Source organism: Capsicum annuum, chromosome 4 (assembly GCF_002878395.1).
Source record: "Capsicum annuum cultivar UCD-10X-F1 chromosome 4, UCD10Xv1.1, whole genome shotgun sequence".
In the NCBI taxonomy this organism is placed as follows: Eukaryota; Viridiplantae; Streptophyta; class Magnoliopsida; order Solanales; family Solanaceae; genus Capsicum; species Capsicum annuum.
This window is the reverse complement of record NC_061114.1, coordinates 229,455,679-229,468,506: the sequence shown is the minus strand read 5'-3', so window position 1 is coordinate 229,468,506 and position 12,828 is coordinate 229,455,679. Positions and strand designations below refer to the sequence as shown.

The following is a 12,828-nucleotide window of genomic DNA, read 5'->3' as shown; positions in this document are numbered from 1 at the left end:
TAATAATTACATAATTCAAGATTTGGTGTGAAGAATCAAGTGTTTTTATAAACAATTTGGCTCCACATTGGACAACAACATATACATAGAAATTAAAATGAGAGCAGCATGGCAACTTGATTCCATCTTATAAATTTTAATTTGTAGCCAAAAGTAACACTTACAACTAACAAAGCTTGCAATTTAAGTAAAGTAGCTGGGGTCAGCTTAACCAATAACCAACTAACTATTATCCTTTAAGTAAAGCAAAATTCTAAGTGAACTTTTTTTTCTCATTTTTCTGAATCAATTTCATGCTTATCGTACTTGTCGTCCATAATAACTGGTGTTTTTAATTTGAATACGTCTATTAAAATATGAATTTAAGTTTGGTGCATCGTTGATGTATTTTTTATTTTTTTTTACACCATTCGGTAACTTTTATTTGCGGTAGCAGGTCATTCATTTGTCAAGTAAAAATATAAAAATAAATAACCTTTTACAACAGGTAAAAGTCACATGATAATATAAAAAGAAAATACACCGACAGTGCACTAAACTTAAACTCTTTAAATATATTTTTTCCTAACTTATTCTTAATAAATGTTTTGAAAAAGAAGTACATAGCTCTTTAATAGATTTTTGGTCATGTAAACTCGTTTTATTCAAAAGAAAGTTGAAATTATAAGAAGAGCAAAATCAATGTCTTCTTGCAATATCACTTTTTTTTTTAGAAACAAAATAAAAGAATTAAAATACCATTTATTATGAAATCATGCGAGCACAAATTCAAGTAATTTAAGAAAACTAAAACACTAAATTCAATAAAGTTCTCTCCTTTTCTAAATCTTACAAATGTTCCTAGACGTTTAAGAAAAAATGAAAAGTACGTACAAAAGCAAAAGTGAACACTGAAATATAATAATTAGTACTTCCAAGAATTGCAAATCAAATCTCTATACATGTGAAATCCTAAAAAAAAAAATATGCTTTACACGTAGAAAAAAATAGCAACAGCTTTTTTTTCTTGATCTCCTTAAAATGTACTGAATTAATCTCAAGTCACCGTGAATAGTGTAGAAATTAAATTGGAAAAAATCAAAATGTTAATAAAAAGTGGAGAAAAGAAAATATAAAAAATGCAAATTTTAAGTCAAAATAAGAAAACGTTGTTCGTGATGAGTCCCCCGTCATAAAATCGGGTAGCCATGAACTACCGAATGGAAATGGATCCTCTGCTGGGTTAGAACCCGATCCGGACCCGGAGTTGCCATTTCCGATAGAAAACCCCTTTCCGGTGCCGCTCAACGGTGAAGAGTCTGTTGAAGATTTTTGACTGCAAGCAAATATAAAATCGCATGAGATTCACGTAAAATAATAATAATAATAATTCATATAATCAAACTCAATTTATATCATTTAAGTTTGAGACATAATTGCTATTGCATGAAATTCACGTCGTTAACATGCAATAATAAATTAATTTAACATACCAACATACACTTACAAATTCTTTTAAACATAGTACTTTATGCTTATTTCAACATACAACAACATATTCAATATAATTTCATAAATTACATCTGAAGGGTGAAATTTACACAGTTTTAATTACCCCTATCATGTAAAAGTAGCGAGACTATTTCTCACAGATTCCTGACTCAAATAAAACGTAGTCCATCAAATCAAATGTGGAATGAATTTTTTGCTTACTTTAATTAATACAAGTTGGTCATACATGACATCAAAAACTTTATAGAAAAGCTTTCCAAGAAAATTATGTCGATTGATCGATGTGATGCAATACAAACAAGTTTATCCAGCGAAAAGAATAAAGTGCAAATGTACCTTTGAGAAAATAAACAATCAAAAGAAGATACTATTTCATTTGTTCTACGGAAATAAAAAAGGTGAAAAAAAGAAGATGTTCAAGATAAGATTACAAAATGAAGCCACTAAAAGATTCTCTGTATAAGGTAATTGCCAACTAATAATCTTAATAATATAATACTACTATTTATTTTCTTAATTAAAAACAGCAAGTCATCTAACAACCACGAAAATAACTATTCACCTATATATCTTTAAAAAAAAGTTGACTGATGTATAATATATGCATATATTATGTATAGAGGTTGTAATATTTTTGGAAATGTGTAATCTTTTTTATATAATTTACGATGAAATAAAAGACAGTGCTTTCTTAATGCGTTATATAACACGAATGGGACAATCAAATAATAGATATTGAGTGCAATATAAATTGTCTTCCCGATACAATAAAAGGACAACGCTATTCTACATTTCATCGAAACGAAAATCAAAAAGTAAAACTTGATATGCTCTAAAGAAGTATAGTAATATCTACTCAGCCTTGTGCTACATTAATGAACAAAAAGCTTGTTAGCAAAAAAAAAAAAAAAAATGTATTTCCAATTTCCAAAAAGCAATTTTGATTCATAACAACAAGTCATTATTACATACTTTTATACTTTATGAATAAATCAATGGACAACGACAAGGATAAAAAATTAAAAAGATAACAAAGTAGCATAATAAAATAGTAAGTCTTTTTCTTATTTACCTTGACTTTAACGAAGGGCAGAATGTAATCGTATAATCAGCATCAGTACATGTAAAAGTACTTGTAGGATCATCGTACGCGTAGCTATATGATTTTGGGCACGCGTTTTTAAACATTGCGGAGTAGCTCGATGGCGTACAAGTGGAAGGTGAAGCATACGCGCCGCTGCAACAGTATTCAGGCGTACCAAATGCTTCACATGCACTCTTGCATGCTTGTCCATCCCCGACCCGTAACTCATTCGGGCACATTCGGTTCAAATCCTTCAAACAACCGGTCGTATCGCATGTTCCTGACCCACCTACCGCTTGAATCGCCATTGGTAAATTGTATCCGTCAACTAAACTAACATCGTAGAAATCTTGCTTCGCGCCTGTTGAAGATGTAATTATATAAATTAAAATACATTTTTCTAAAAGTTAGATGAAATGATCACATAATTTAGTATGATATCTGAACAATAGAAAGAGACTTTGTCATTTGTAATGATTTTTTTTTTTTACGTGCATGACTCGTACTACGAGTTTTTACATGAGACGACCATATAATTCAACAGAGAAAATATAATTAAATAAATGAAAATGCATTTTTCTATTAGTTACACGAGATGGTCATATAGTTCATTTATAATGGAATTTTTTTAATGAGATGATCATATAATTCAATAGTAGGTACCTGAGAAAATAGTGAGCTCTGCAAGGGTAGCGGGGGGAGTTGCTCCGTTCCCATTACATTCGATTTGATTCGATCCACAATCGGCCGTGGCACAATTACCTAGGCCGGTACTGGGGTCGAAATTGCAACCGGTTCGACCCCAGATCCGACCCGACCATTGTTGTGGTGGTTGAAATACCCGTGAATCACCCGGGCCAAGCATGAACCCGGTACTATCCAATTTCTGGCTATCAGCATTGGGTAATATTCCGGGCCATACATTGTAATCACATCTATTTATTAAAGTAAAAGTAGTACCATCAATTCCTATAGGGAAAAAAAAAAATTAATCTGAATTAGTACGATTATTTAATACGATAACAATAACATATTTAGTGTGATTATGCAAGTGAAAATCTGGGGAGGGTAACCATCAATGGTATGGTGATCATAAGAAACATGTAGTACGTATAATTAAGTATATAATATTGTACGTACCATTGTTGATGGAGAAGAAAATGAAGATGAAAAGATTGAAGGAAGAAGAAAATAATGATCTTGAGGACATTATATTTGGAGAAAAATATTGAATGAAGAAACTATATATATGTGGATATTTTATGTTGTGGTTTTTCTGTAGAGAGAATTTTTTTTTGGTAGAAGAGGAGTTTAGGAGAGGGAGAGAGTGAAGGGGTTTATGAAATGATCATGAGAGGCTTTAAATAGAAGATGAGTGATGATGGAAGTGGTGTTGGGTGTGTTAATAGTTAGTTTTAGTAGTATTGTAAATTAATTTACTTTAAAATAAATAAACAATTAATCAATCAACTGTGGTGCGTTTCTTTTTGAGGCTTTGAAAATAAGAAAAGAAAAAGGTGCATTGCTTATGTGTGAATGAGAATGAGAAAGAAAACTGGTTTACCATTTTGGTGGATTGGCAAATACTTTTTCATTCTTAGCTTAATTAGAGTATTCTCGGGTTTGAGCCTGAGTATGGAATCACCTATGATAGAGCGCTCTATCCCCATTGTTGGGCGTTTCGGTCAGTGGCGGAGCCAGAATATTCACTAAGGAATTCATAAGTGAACAAACGAATTAACCGAAAGGGGTTCAACATCTAATATATGTACATAAAATATAATTTTAATCATGTATATATAGCATAATTTTTCGCCGAAAGAGATTCGGATGAACTCCCTCGGCAAAGGGTAGATCTGCCACTGGTTCCGGTGCGAATTCGAATTAGTCATACTCCAATTTGAATACCAGAGATCCAATGACAAAACAAAAACCGTTGTAGCAGTTAAAAGGGTGGAAAGCTTATCAACTGAAATTATGGAAATGTGGAATATTCTTGGAATGGATTTTAAGTTAATTTACAAAGTATAAGGGGTTCTTTTGTATTATTAAATCACTCAAAGGATATTTATAAATAAATCTTCTTAAAATATAGAATTCATAATTTTGAAAACAATATTTGCTAGAATGATTAAAATTAAAGTATCCTGACGGTATATATAAAAATTCAAATATTCTTGAAAGCATTTACCTTGGATTATTATTTTTATCTTGTTTGTGCAGTTCTTTGCTCTTCATTTGCCAAAAAATTAGCACATTGATTTTCTTCTCTGTAAATGTGTTTAATAAAGTCCTTGTTATTGTATGTCCTGATTCCTAGTCCCCGTTTGGTCATGAAAACATAATTTTTCGGAGTTGGAGTTAGAGTTGTGTTTGACCATAAATATAAATTAAAGTTGTTTTTGAAATTTTGTGAGAGAAGTAGGAGTAAAAAAAAGTGAAAACAAGTTTTTTCTTGTTTTCACTTTTCCACATACAATTCCAAATTGTATTTGAAATTTTCATAGTCAAACACTATTGTTTTCACTTTTTTCACTAAAGTGAAATAATTTTCAAGAAAAAGGTGAAAAAATACTCGTGGCGAAACGGCTACTTAATAAGTTTGACAACAAGTAGGCGATTTGCACTTTTCACCTCTATTTTTTGATAGCTCATTAGTTTAGCCACGATTATCCTTTTTAATGTAAATGCACGCAGTGACGGATCTGCCTTGTAATCAGGGGGTTCGAAAGGAAAATTATACTATTTTTATATGGTTAAAAATATTTTTATGTATATATAGTAGATGTTGAACCCCCTTTCGACTAGTCCGTCTAGACCCCCTCAATGAAAATCCTGGCTCCGCCTTTGGATCCACGTAATAAATATGTTGTTGATTATCTATTATACAGAATGTAAATTAAACGATCAAACATATTTCTTCATACTTCACTTGTGGATTTGGATAGTGAATATGTTGTTGTCTATCTATTATACGGAATGTAAATTAAACGATCAAACATATTTCTTCATACTTCACTTGTGGATTTGGATAGTGAATATGTTGTTGTCTATCTATTATACGGAATGTAAATTAAACGATCAAACAGATGTCTCCTTAAATTTGCTCTCCTATTCCATTTCTTGATAATTTTTTTTTTTTTTTTAAATTATGGATTCATTTCTGAAAAACATAAAAGTGGAATCATGAAAATCTAGCACTAGATATTTGTATAACACAGGTCCAACTTTAAGTAAAGTTATGAGTAGTAACTTTTATAGCAGGCTAAATGACATTGGTTAATTTCTCACTTTTTGCAACCAAATTAAGCAACGTCAGCAGACAAAAACAACTAATTACGAACCATATTTGTATAGATCATTATCACATTTGACATAAAGTTTTCTCTATCAATATAATCAAACCTTTTTTTAGAAAAAATAAAAAAGATAAGCTAATGTTTTCAAGATTTTGTAGCTTTAACTTAAAGGGTGAAAGCTCTTCATGGAAAAAATTATTAGTTGCTCTTATGCATAAAAGATTTTTATGCAAGTGTAATTGGTTCATTTACAGACTTAAGAATTTTAGATCGTAACACCAGGGTTTTAATCAATTTATTGCGGTCGAGGTTTGCAAAATTCAATAATCTTTAACTCAAATCCTATATTTATATTTAGAAATTCAATTAATATGTAAAAATGTTGTATTTAAATTGGTAAAAAAAATTCTCACACTTAAAATTTTGGATACGCCTTTGATTTTTTTTTAATGGTGTGATTTCGTTTAATTTCTCATCGCCTTTAATTCTTATGAATTTAAAGAGTCCGTACAACAAAATCTTAAAGTAAATCACAAGATGGAAAGCATAATTATATCAAATTTAGAAAGCTTCGAATAAAAGATTCAAATTCAAGATTCTATGTTTAGCCAATTATATGGAGACCAAATTAAAAGACTAGCTATACTAGTTTATGTTATTCCCATATTTTCACATTGGAAATTTTGTTTTAATGTGACTAAAATAAAGCTATAGTTGCTTCAATTATATGTCATTTTTTAGTTTTCCATTCGGTTTTCGGTTCGCATTAAGGTCTAATTAAATTTGGATTCGCGTCTGATTTGGTTCATTTTTGCCGACGATGCTCTTATTGGATTTTTAAAAAAAATTTTAAAACTCAAATTTGAAACTTTTGATTATAAAGGGATTCCAACCATTTCACGGATGAATTATATAAGTAGATATTTTATTCCTCTCACTGTTGAGGATACTGTTTAATATGCTAATGTTCAGCCTAACAATCGTAATTACGAAGAAAAAACAGTACATTAAAAAAGAATCATGAAATAAAAACATGTCTAATACTTTTCCAATGGAATTGGATTCTCAGTAATGTGATGATTAATTGTTTTTGGAGCTGATAAGTTAATAATACATCGAACGAGAATCAATTAAAAAAAACATGCTTCCATGATGTTTCATGATTTAAAATTAATCAAATAGCCTAAATGAGATCGATGTAGAATCTCAGCCTAAAACGAAAAAAGGGTAATTCGGTGAACTAACATAGCTCTTGCTATGCACGGAATTTGCTATGCATGAAATCCGGAAAAGAATCTCAGCCTAATAAATGTTAAAATCCCAAATTGAATGAATATTTCCTCAATGAAGCAGTTAATTATAGCCAAAAAATAAATATAAGCTAGCTTGAGTTATGATATATTTATATATTTAGAAATAACTTCACTTAAGTTTTTTCATTATTACCCTTAATAAGATGATTTACCTACGATTTTTCTTAGACTAGGAATTTAAAAGTTTCTTTTGTTTCTCTCTAAAATTTTATATCTAATCAAAGTGTATCATATAAATTGGTCTGGATAAGTAATATATTTATTCGTTAATCTCATTACGATGTTATCTAATCGTAGACAATTTTGAAGTAATTCATGCTAGTAGTCTAAGCACTGAAATTTGGAATATTAGTATTGTGGGGAGTGCTGCCATTTCCGTAAATGGTCCATGCAATATGTGAATTCAGATTTAGTCAGAATTAAAAGTGAGTAATGAACACCAGGAGAGAAAATTAAAAAGAAATAAAAATTGGAATACAATTACTTTTTAATCTATATCGGTAATATTATAGTGGAAGTATGGTGTGAAAAAAATAAATAACTTTAGTTCTATAACTAAATAAATAAATATTTAATTATTTATTTATTTCTTAATTTGGTCATGCTAAAAATAAATGGGCCCTTGGGAAGAAAAAGATATGGGCCCAACATGTCGTAGCACCACTCAGATTTGTATGTCCATTGGGCTTAAGCGTCGGTACTTATGTCATTTTGGGTCAACTCAAATATGCAACTTTTTAATTAAAAATATTAATTTTTACTTTTAGTTATACATCAAACACAAAGATATTGCACTACATCCATGTTATTTCATGGAAACACCTAAATTAAATAAAAATAGTACATAAAAAGAAAGAAAGTTAGGGATTCAAAAGGTCGTGCATTGTTAGAATGTGCAATTATCTCATCCAAATCTTAAATAATGAGAATAGCCAAAAGCAGTGGCAGACTCAGGATTTAGAGGTCATATGGATGTTTGGAAGGTTCAAACATACATATTGATGTCCAAAGTTTTAAGGTTCTGCCTGAAAACTAAAGCACCCAACTATCTTCTTGGTTTACGTATTGAGCGTTTTTTAAAATTTTATATCAGATTTTATTCACTTTTTATATAATTATACCTAGTCTCGTCAAATTTAACAGAAGTATAAGCACCCAAAGTTTGGCTATAGATCCTTCCCTGACCAGAAGCATATTTATGTTTATGTAAAGACGTTTTAAGTATGCTCTTCATTTTTCATGAGCCTAGTTCGTGCAAATTCCTCATAAGACAAGGTATGCGACCGGTACTTACACCAATCGTAAGTTATTACTAAAAATTAGAGAAAAATACAATTGATAATATTTTTTGCGCATGCTCTAAAGAAATATCGAAATAAATATTTTGAACCGGGACTTAACAGTTGACGGCAGGTGCATGGTCCACGTTAGAGGTGTAATGTGTATATGCTGTCGTGGAATGCACTTTGACAAGAATGGGCCTACGTACATGATCAAATTGGTCATTTGGAGACTGGAGAATTCTTTAGGAAAAAGAAGAAAAGAGAAAAAGTTATACATCAAGGTGAAATTAATTAGTAATAATTAAGATGACATTTACATGTGTAGGTAACTTTATAATTAGATCAATCTTGTTAGTCATCAACCACCAAATTACTTACAACTTGTTTGTACGATAAGAATAGGACTACTTTAATTATTTTAATTAATGGGAAAAATACAAAGGGTTCGTTCTCATGTGGTTTACATGTGTACACATACCAATGCCAATGCTTGTTCATGATTTCGTGTAAAGTCAAAATCGGTGCAAACATGTTTTTAACTTTTGAGCCGAGTGTTTATTGAAAATAATTTTTCTATCTCACAAAAAATAAGAATAAAATTTGTGTACATTCTATTCTCTCTATATCTCTCCTATAAGATTACAACAGATATATGATTATTATTAATTGTATTGATATAAATTTTTTAAAATCTTTTTCTAGGAAGTTCCTGTAGTAAACAATTCAAGCAGGAGATCAATGACCAAATTAAACTTAATATATTAAGTGATCATCATCAAGAGATATGTTAAGGTGATTTGATTTCTTTACCTTAATAAGATGTTTTGAACTCGAATTGATCTTATCAATTGGGAAATTCCTATTAGAGAGTGTAATGTAACCCTTTAAATAGATATTTAAATAGATATTATGTGATGTGAATTCGAATTAATTATGTTGACCAAAATTAGTTGCCTACATAATTAAGTGGAGCTAAAGTTCTAGCAACGGGTTACCTCTGGTTAAACTAATGTATTTGTGTTACAAATAATTCACAAAATTTATTCACTTATTTTTTAAATTTAGAATTTGTAAACTCAAAATTCTGATCCCACTTCTAGCTATCTATAACTTATCATGAGTTCTTCCCCTTATCGTTATTGGGCAAATTTAAAGAAGTCTAAACATGATCTCAAACTTTCTAAAGAAACAAGATTTCCATGCAAAAAGCAAAATTTGGTGTTTAATTAGGATAAGATTGTGAAAAAGGAGTTGAAAGATGACAACTAGAGAGGTATACAAAACACTTCACATGGAGAAAATCTAAAAAAGTAAATTGAACTTGCCAAAAAATAATAAAAAAGAATTTAGAGAAAACAAAAGGGACTTGAATGCTGATGTGAAAAGTAGCAATTCCTACGTAGTCCACTTCTTCTTTTTGGCTTTGCATTGACACTTAATTGTACCACAATATATTCTTTCAAATACTCAAATCTCTTCTGCTTTATAAAAAGGTATATACGTGCATGTGTAATTTAAATCCATTCAACTACGTGCATGTAATTATATTTGGGCTTAGTATGTAGACAACCTCTTAAATTTGTTAGAATATTTCATGTACACTAAAATTAAACTATGTTTCAATTGAACATCCTAACTCATAATTAATCAGGGGCGGAACCAGCCCTTTGGTAGGGATTCATTCGAACCTCCTTCTACAGCAAGATATACTATTTATACATGATTAAAATTATTTTTTTTTATGTATTTATAGTATGTGTTGAACCCCCTTCGACTAGGTTTCTTCAAATATTGAAACCCCATTAGTTGAAATTCTAGATAAAATATTTCACTTATATGTTTTCGATTCAAATTTTGAAGAAAGAAAGTATATACCTTTATGTTTTTATTTACATATTAGATAGTTAAGTTAACCACATAATATATGACATCTTCTTTAATTATACGTATCAAGTAGCTTCAAATAGGAAATGTTTGGGTTTTACGCTCACTGAAGCGAAACGTATAATTAATAAATGGAGAACACACGTAAAAAAATTCTAAAACTTGAATCGGAAGTGTCTAATTATTAGCAATTGAGGATTGAGGTATTCAATTGAAATACTAAGATTAAATTGGAGTATCGAAATAAAATATATATTCAAACAAATTTTAAAAGTTGATTATGTATTAAGCCTTAAATTTGAATAAACTAAATTCTTTACATAATGTGTCAATGTTTATGAAAGTCAAATTGAAGTATATCCTTTGTTACTAGCTATCCTTGTCGATCACTTGAAACTTGAAAGTATACAAGATATACACTTTATATCAATTAAGGAATATACTTGCAATTAGGACCAGCTTTGCATTTTTTAACCTAATGTAATTGACTAATTACCTGCCTGTCTCGTTACCTTTAATAATGCCTTTACTTTATTAAGACACTATTAATCAAAAAAAAATTAAATACTATCTTTAGTATTTGAATGGACGAACTCAAAGGGGTGGATAAGTGTGCCACGATAATTTGCAACAGAAAAAGCTTAAACTATAGATAATTTCTTAATTTGATTAAAGATCTGAATACATGATATAGTGTACGTTCTTATTAAATACGTTAAATGTTTAAAGTATGTCATCTATTTTAGTTATACGCGTTCATTTGAATAAGCTATAAAACCTTGGGCATATATTTCAATTGAGATTGATGTATATAGGAGATGACATGTTTTTATGTGGTTAACTAAATTGCTTAATATAGATGTTTGAGAACACGCATAAATAAAATTCATAATTTGAACTGAAAGTATCTAATAGAAACACGTTATTATGTGTTTAATTACAACGCGTTGTATATAGTTCAAATGTCTAATTGAAATTTAATACCAAATTTAAAGGAATGACAATGCATTAAAGCGCAAACAACACAAATTTCGACAGTTTGGAACTTAATTACAGAAAATCCCGACATCTTGAATAATTACTGAAAAATCTCAATTTTGCGTCTGTCGAGATACATATATAATTAGCTCCCGATACATCTAACGAAAATACATTTTGTTCTTTGTAAAGATACATAATTAGTTCCGAATACATTTTTTTCGATTTTGGGTCTATCAAAATACATAATTAGCTCCTTATATATCCATCCAACAAAGGTACCTAATTAGTTGAGATTTTTGTAATTATTTTGTAAAACGTAGAAATTTATGTAAATAGTATGACCTTTATAAGAGTAAGACATTGATTGTGGTGATATAAATGGACGTGAAAATTAACCTTATTGATGGTTATCTTTTTTTTTTTTTTACAAGTTGATAATAAGATCAATTGAAAAGGCAAAAATGGTCACAGTCAGTCTTCCTTAGCTCACCACCAAACAAGATAATGTTCGTTAAAAATAAGCACTATCAACTTTTTGAGCATCATGGGTCACCATGCATGCATATATATCCCAAATTATAAATTACCAAATATACCAAAATGGACAATCTTTTTGGTGGATACTTCTTTCAACAACCAGCAACGTGCATTAACATGTTCTTTCTGTCGTGTAAAGACCCCCTTTTTTGGGATAATTTCATCTTAGCTTTTTGATTCATTATCCTGTCCTCACCCTAGAGCTACTACTATATAGTATTTTATAGGGATAATACCCACGAAAATACCTGAACTTTGACCGGATTTTCAGTTGAGCATATTGAACTTTGCGGGAGTCCTATTACCCCCCCCTAGACTTTTTAAAGTAGATTTGATCCCCCCCGCGCCACCTCCTATTTACACGTGTCCAAGTGGGCAAACATATGGCATTAAAATCCAGAAAAAGAAAGCCTAGAGGGGTTATAGGACTTCCCGCAAAGTTCAGTATACTCAACTGAAAATTCGGTCAAAGTTCAGGTATTTTTGTGGGTATTATCCCTATTTTCTAAGATTTTATTGAGTCACTTCCTTCTCAAAAGTTTTTGGCTCAACTTTGAAACTTCTACTTATATTAGAGGGGTTGCTAATTCCACATTGGTCGAGGGAATTTGCTGTTATCTTATTTTCCTTTTTCGACGATCATTATAGATTTAGGATTTAAAGTTTATGTGATTAAGATTTTAAACCTTCTCTAAGTTACTGGGCTATAAATTAATAATTTTAGATGGATTTCTTACGATATATACAGAGATTGAACTAAAGTTATTGATCCGATCGAACGTCGTGTATCCAAAGCTAATTTTGCCCCTGTGGACTATACTCATCTTATGAGTTAACTTTAGAGGTTGAAGCCGATATGATTCATTTTCTACTTAATATCGTATGAGAACCAGACTCATTTTTATTTTTTTTCAATAATTTCACGTTAAATGTTAGTATATTCATTATCCTGTCCT

At 30.2% G+C, this 12,828-nt stretch overlaps 1 protein-coding gene across 1 annotated transcript; it reads right to left on the bottom strand.

Annotated features, from left to right (window-relative positions):
* Positions 1–803: 803 nt before the first annotated feature.
* On the bottom strand, positions 804–3,919 carry LOC107869389 (thaumatin-like protein 1). Its single transcript, XM_016715921.2, has 4 exons — positions 3,716–3,919; positions 3,239–3,544; positions 2,564–2,936; positions 804–1,315 (listed from the first exon to the last, which is right to left on the bottom strand). Exons 1-4 carry the CDS (start codon positions 3,783–3,785, stop codon positions 1,078–1,080), a joined length of 987 nt encoding a protein of 328 aa, XP_016571407.1. The 5' UTR covers positions 3,786–3,919; the 3' UTR covers positions 804–1,077.
* Positions 3,920–12,828: the final 8,909 nt, after the last annotated feature.

Excerpts from the sequence above, each read along its gene's own strand:
- LOC107869389 (XM_016715921.2), bottom strand. The coding sequence starts at position 3,785 with ATGTCCTCAAGATCATTATTTTCTTCTTCCTTCAATCTTTTCATCTTC. Across the intron at positions 3,545-3,715 it reads TTTCTTCTCCATCAACAATG|GAATTGATGGTACTACTTTT; the intron begins GTACGTACAATA and ends TTTTCCCTATAG. Across the intron at positions 2,937-3,238 it reads AGAGCTCACTATTTTCTCAG|GCGCGAAGCAAGATTTCTAC; the intron begins GTACCTACTATT and ends CATCTTCAACAG.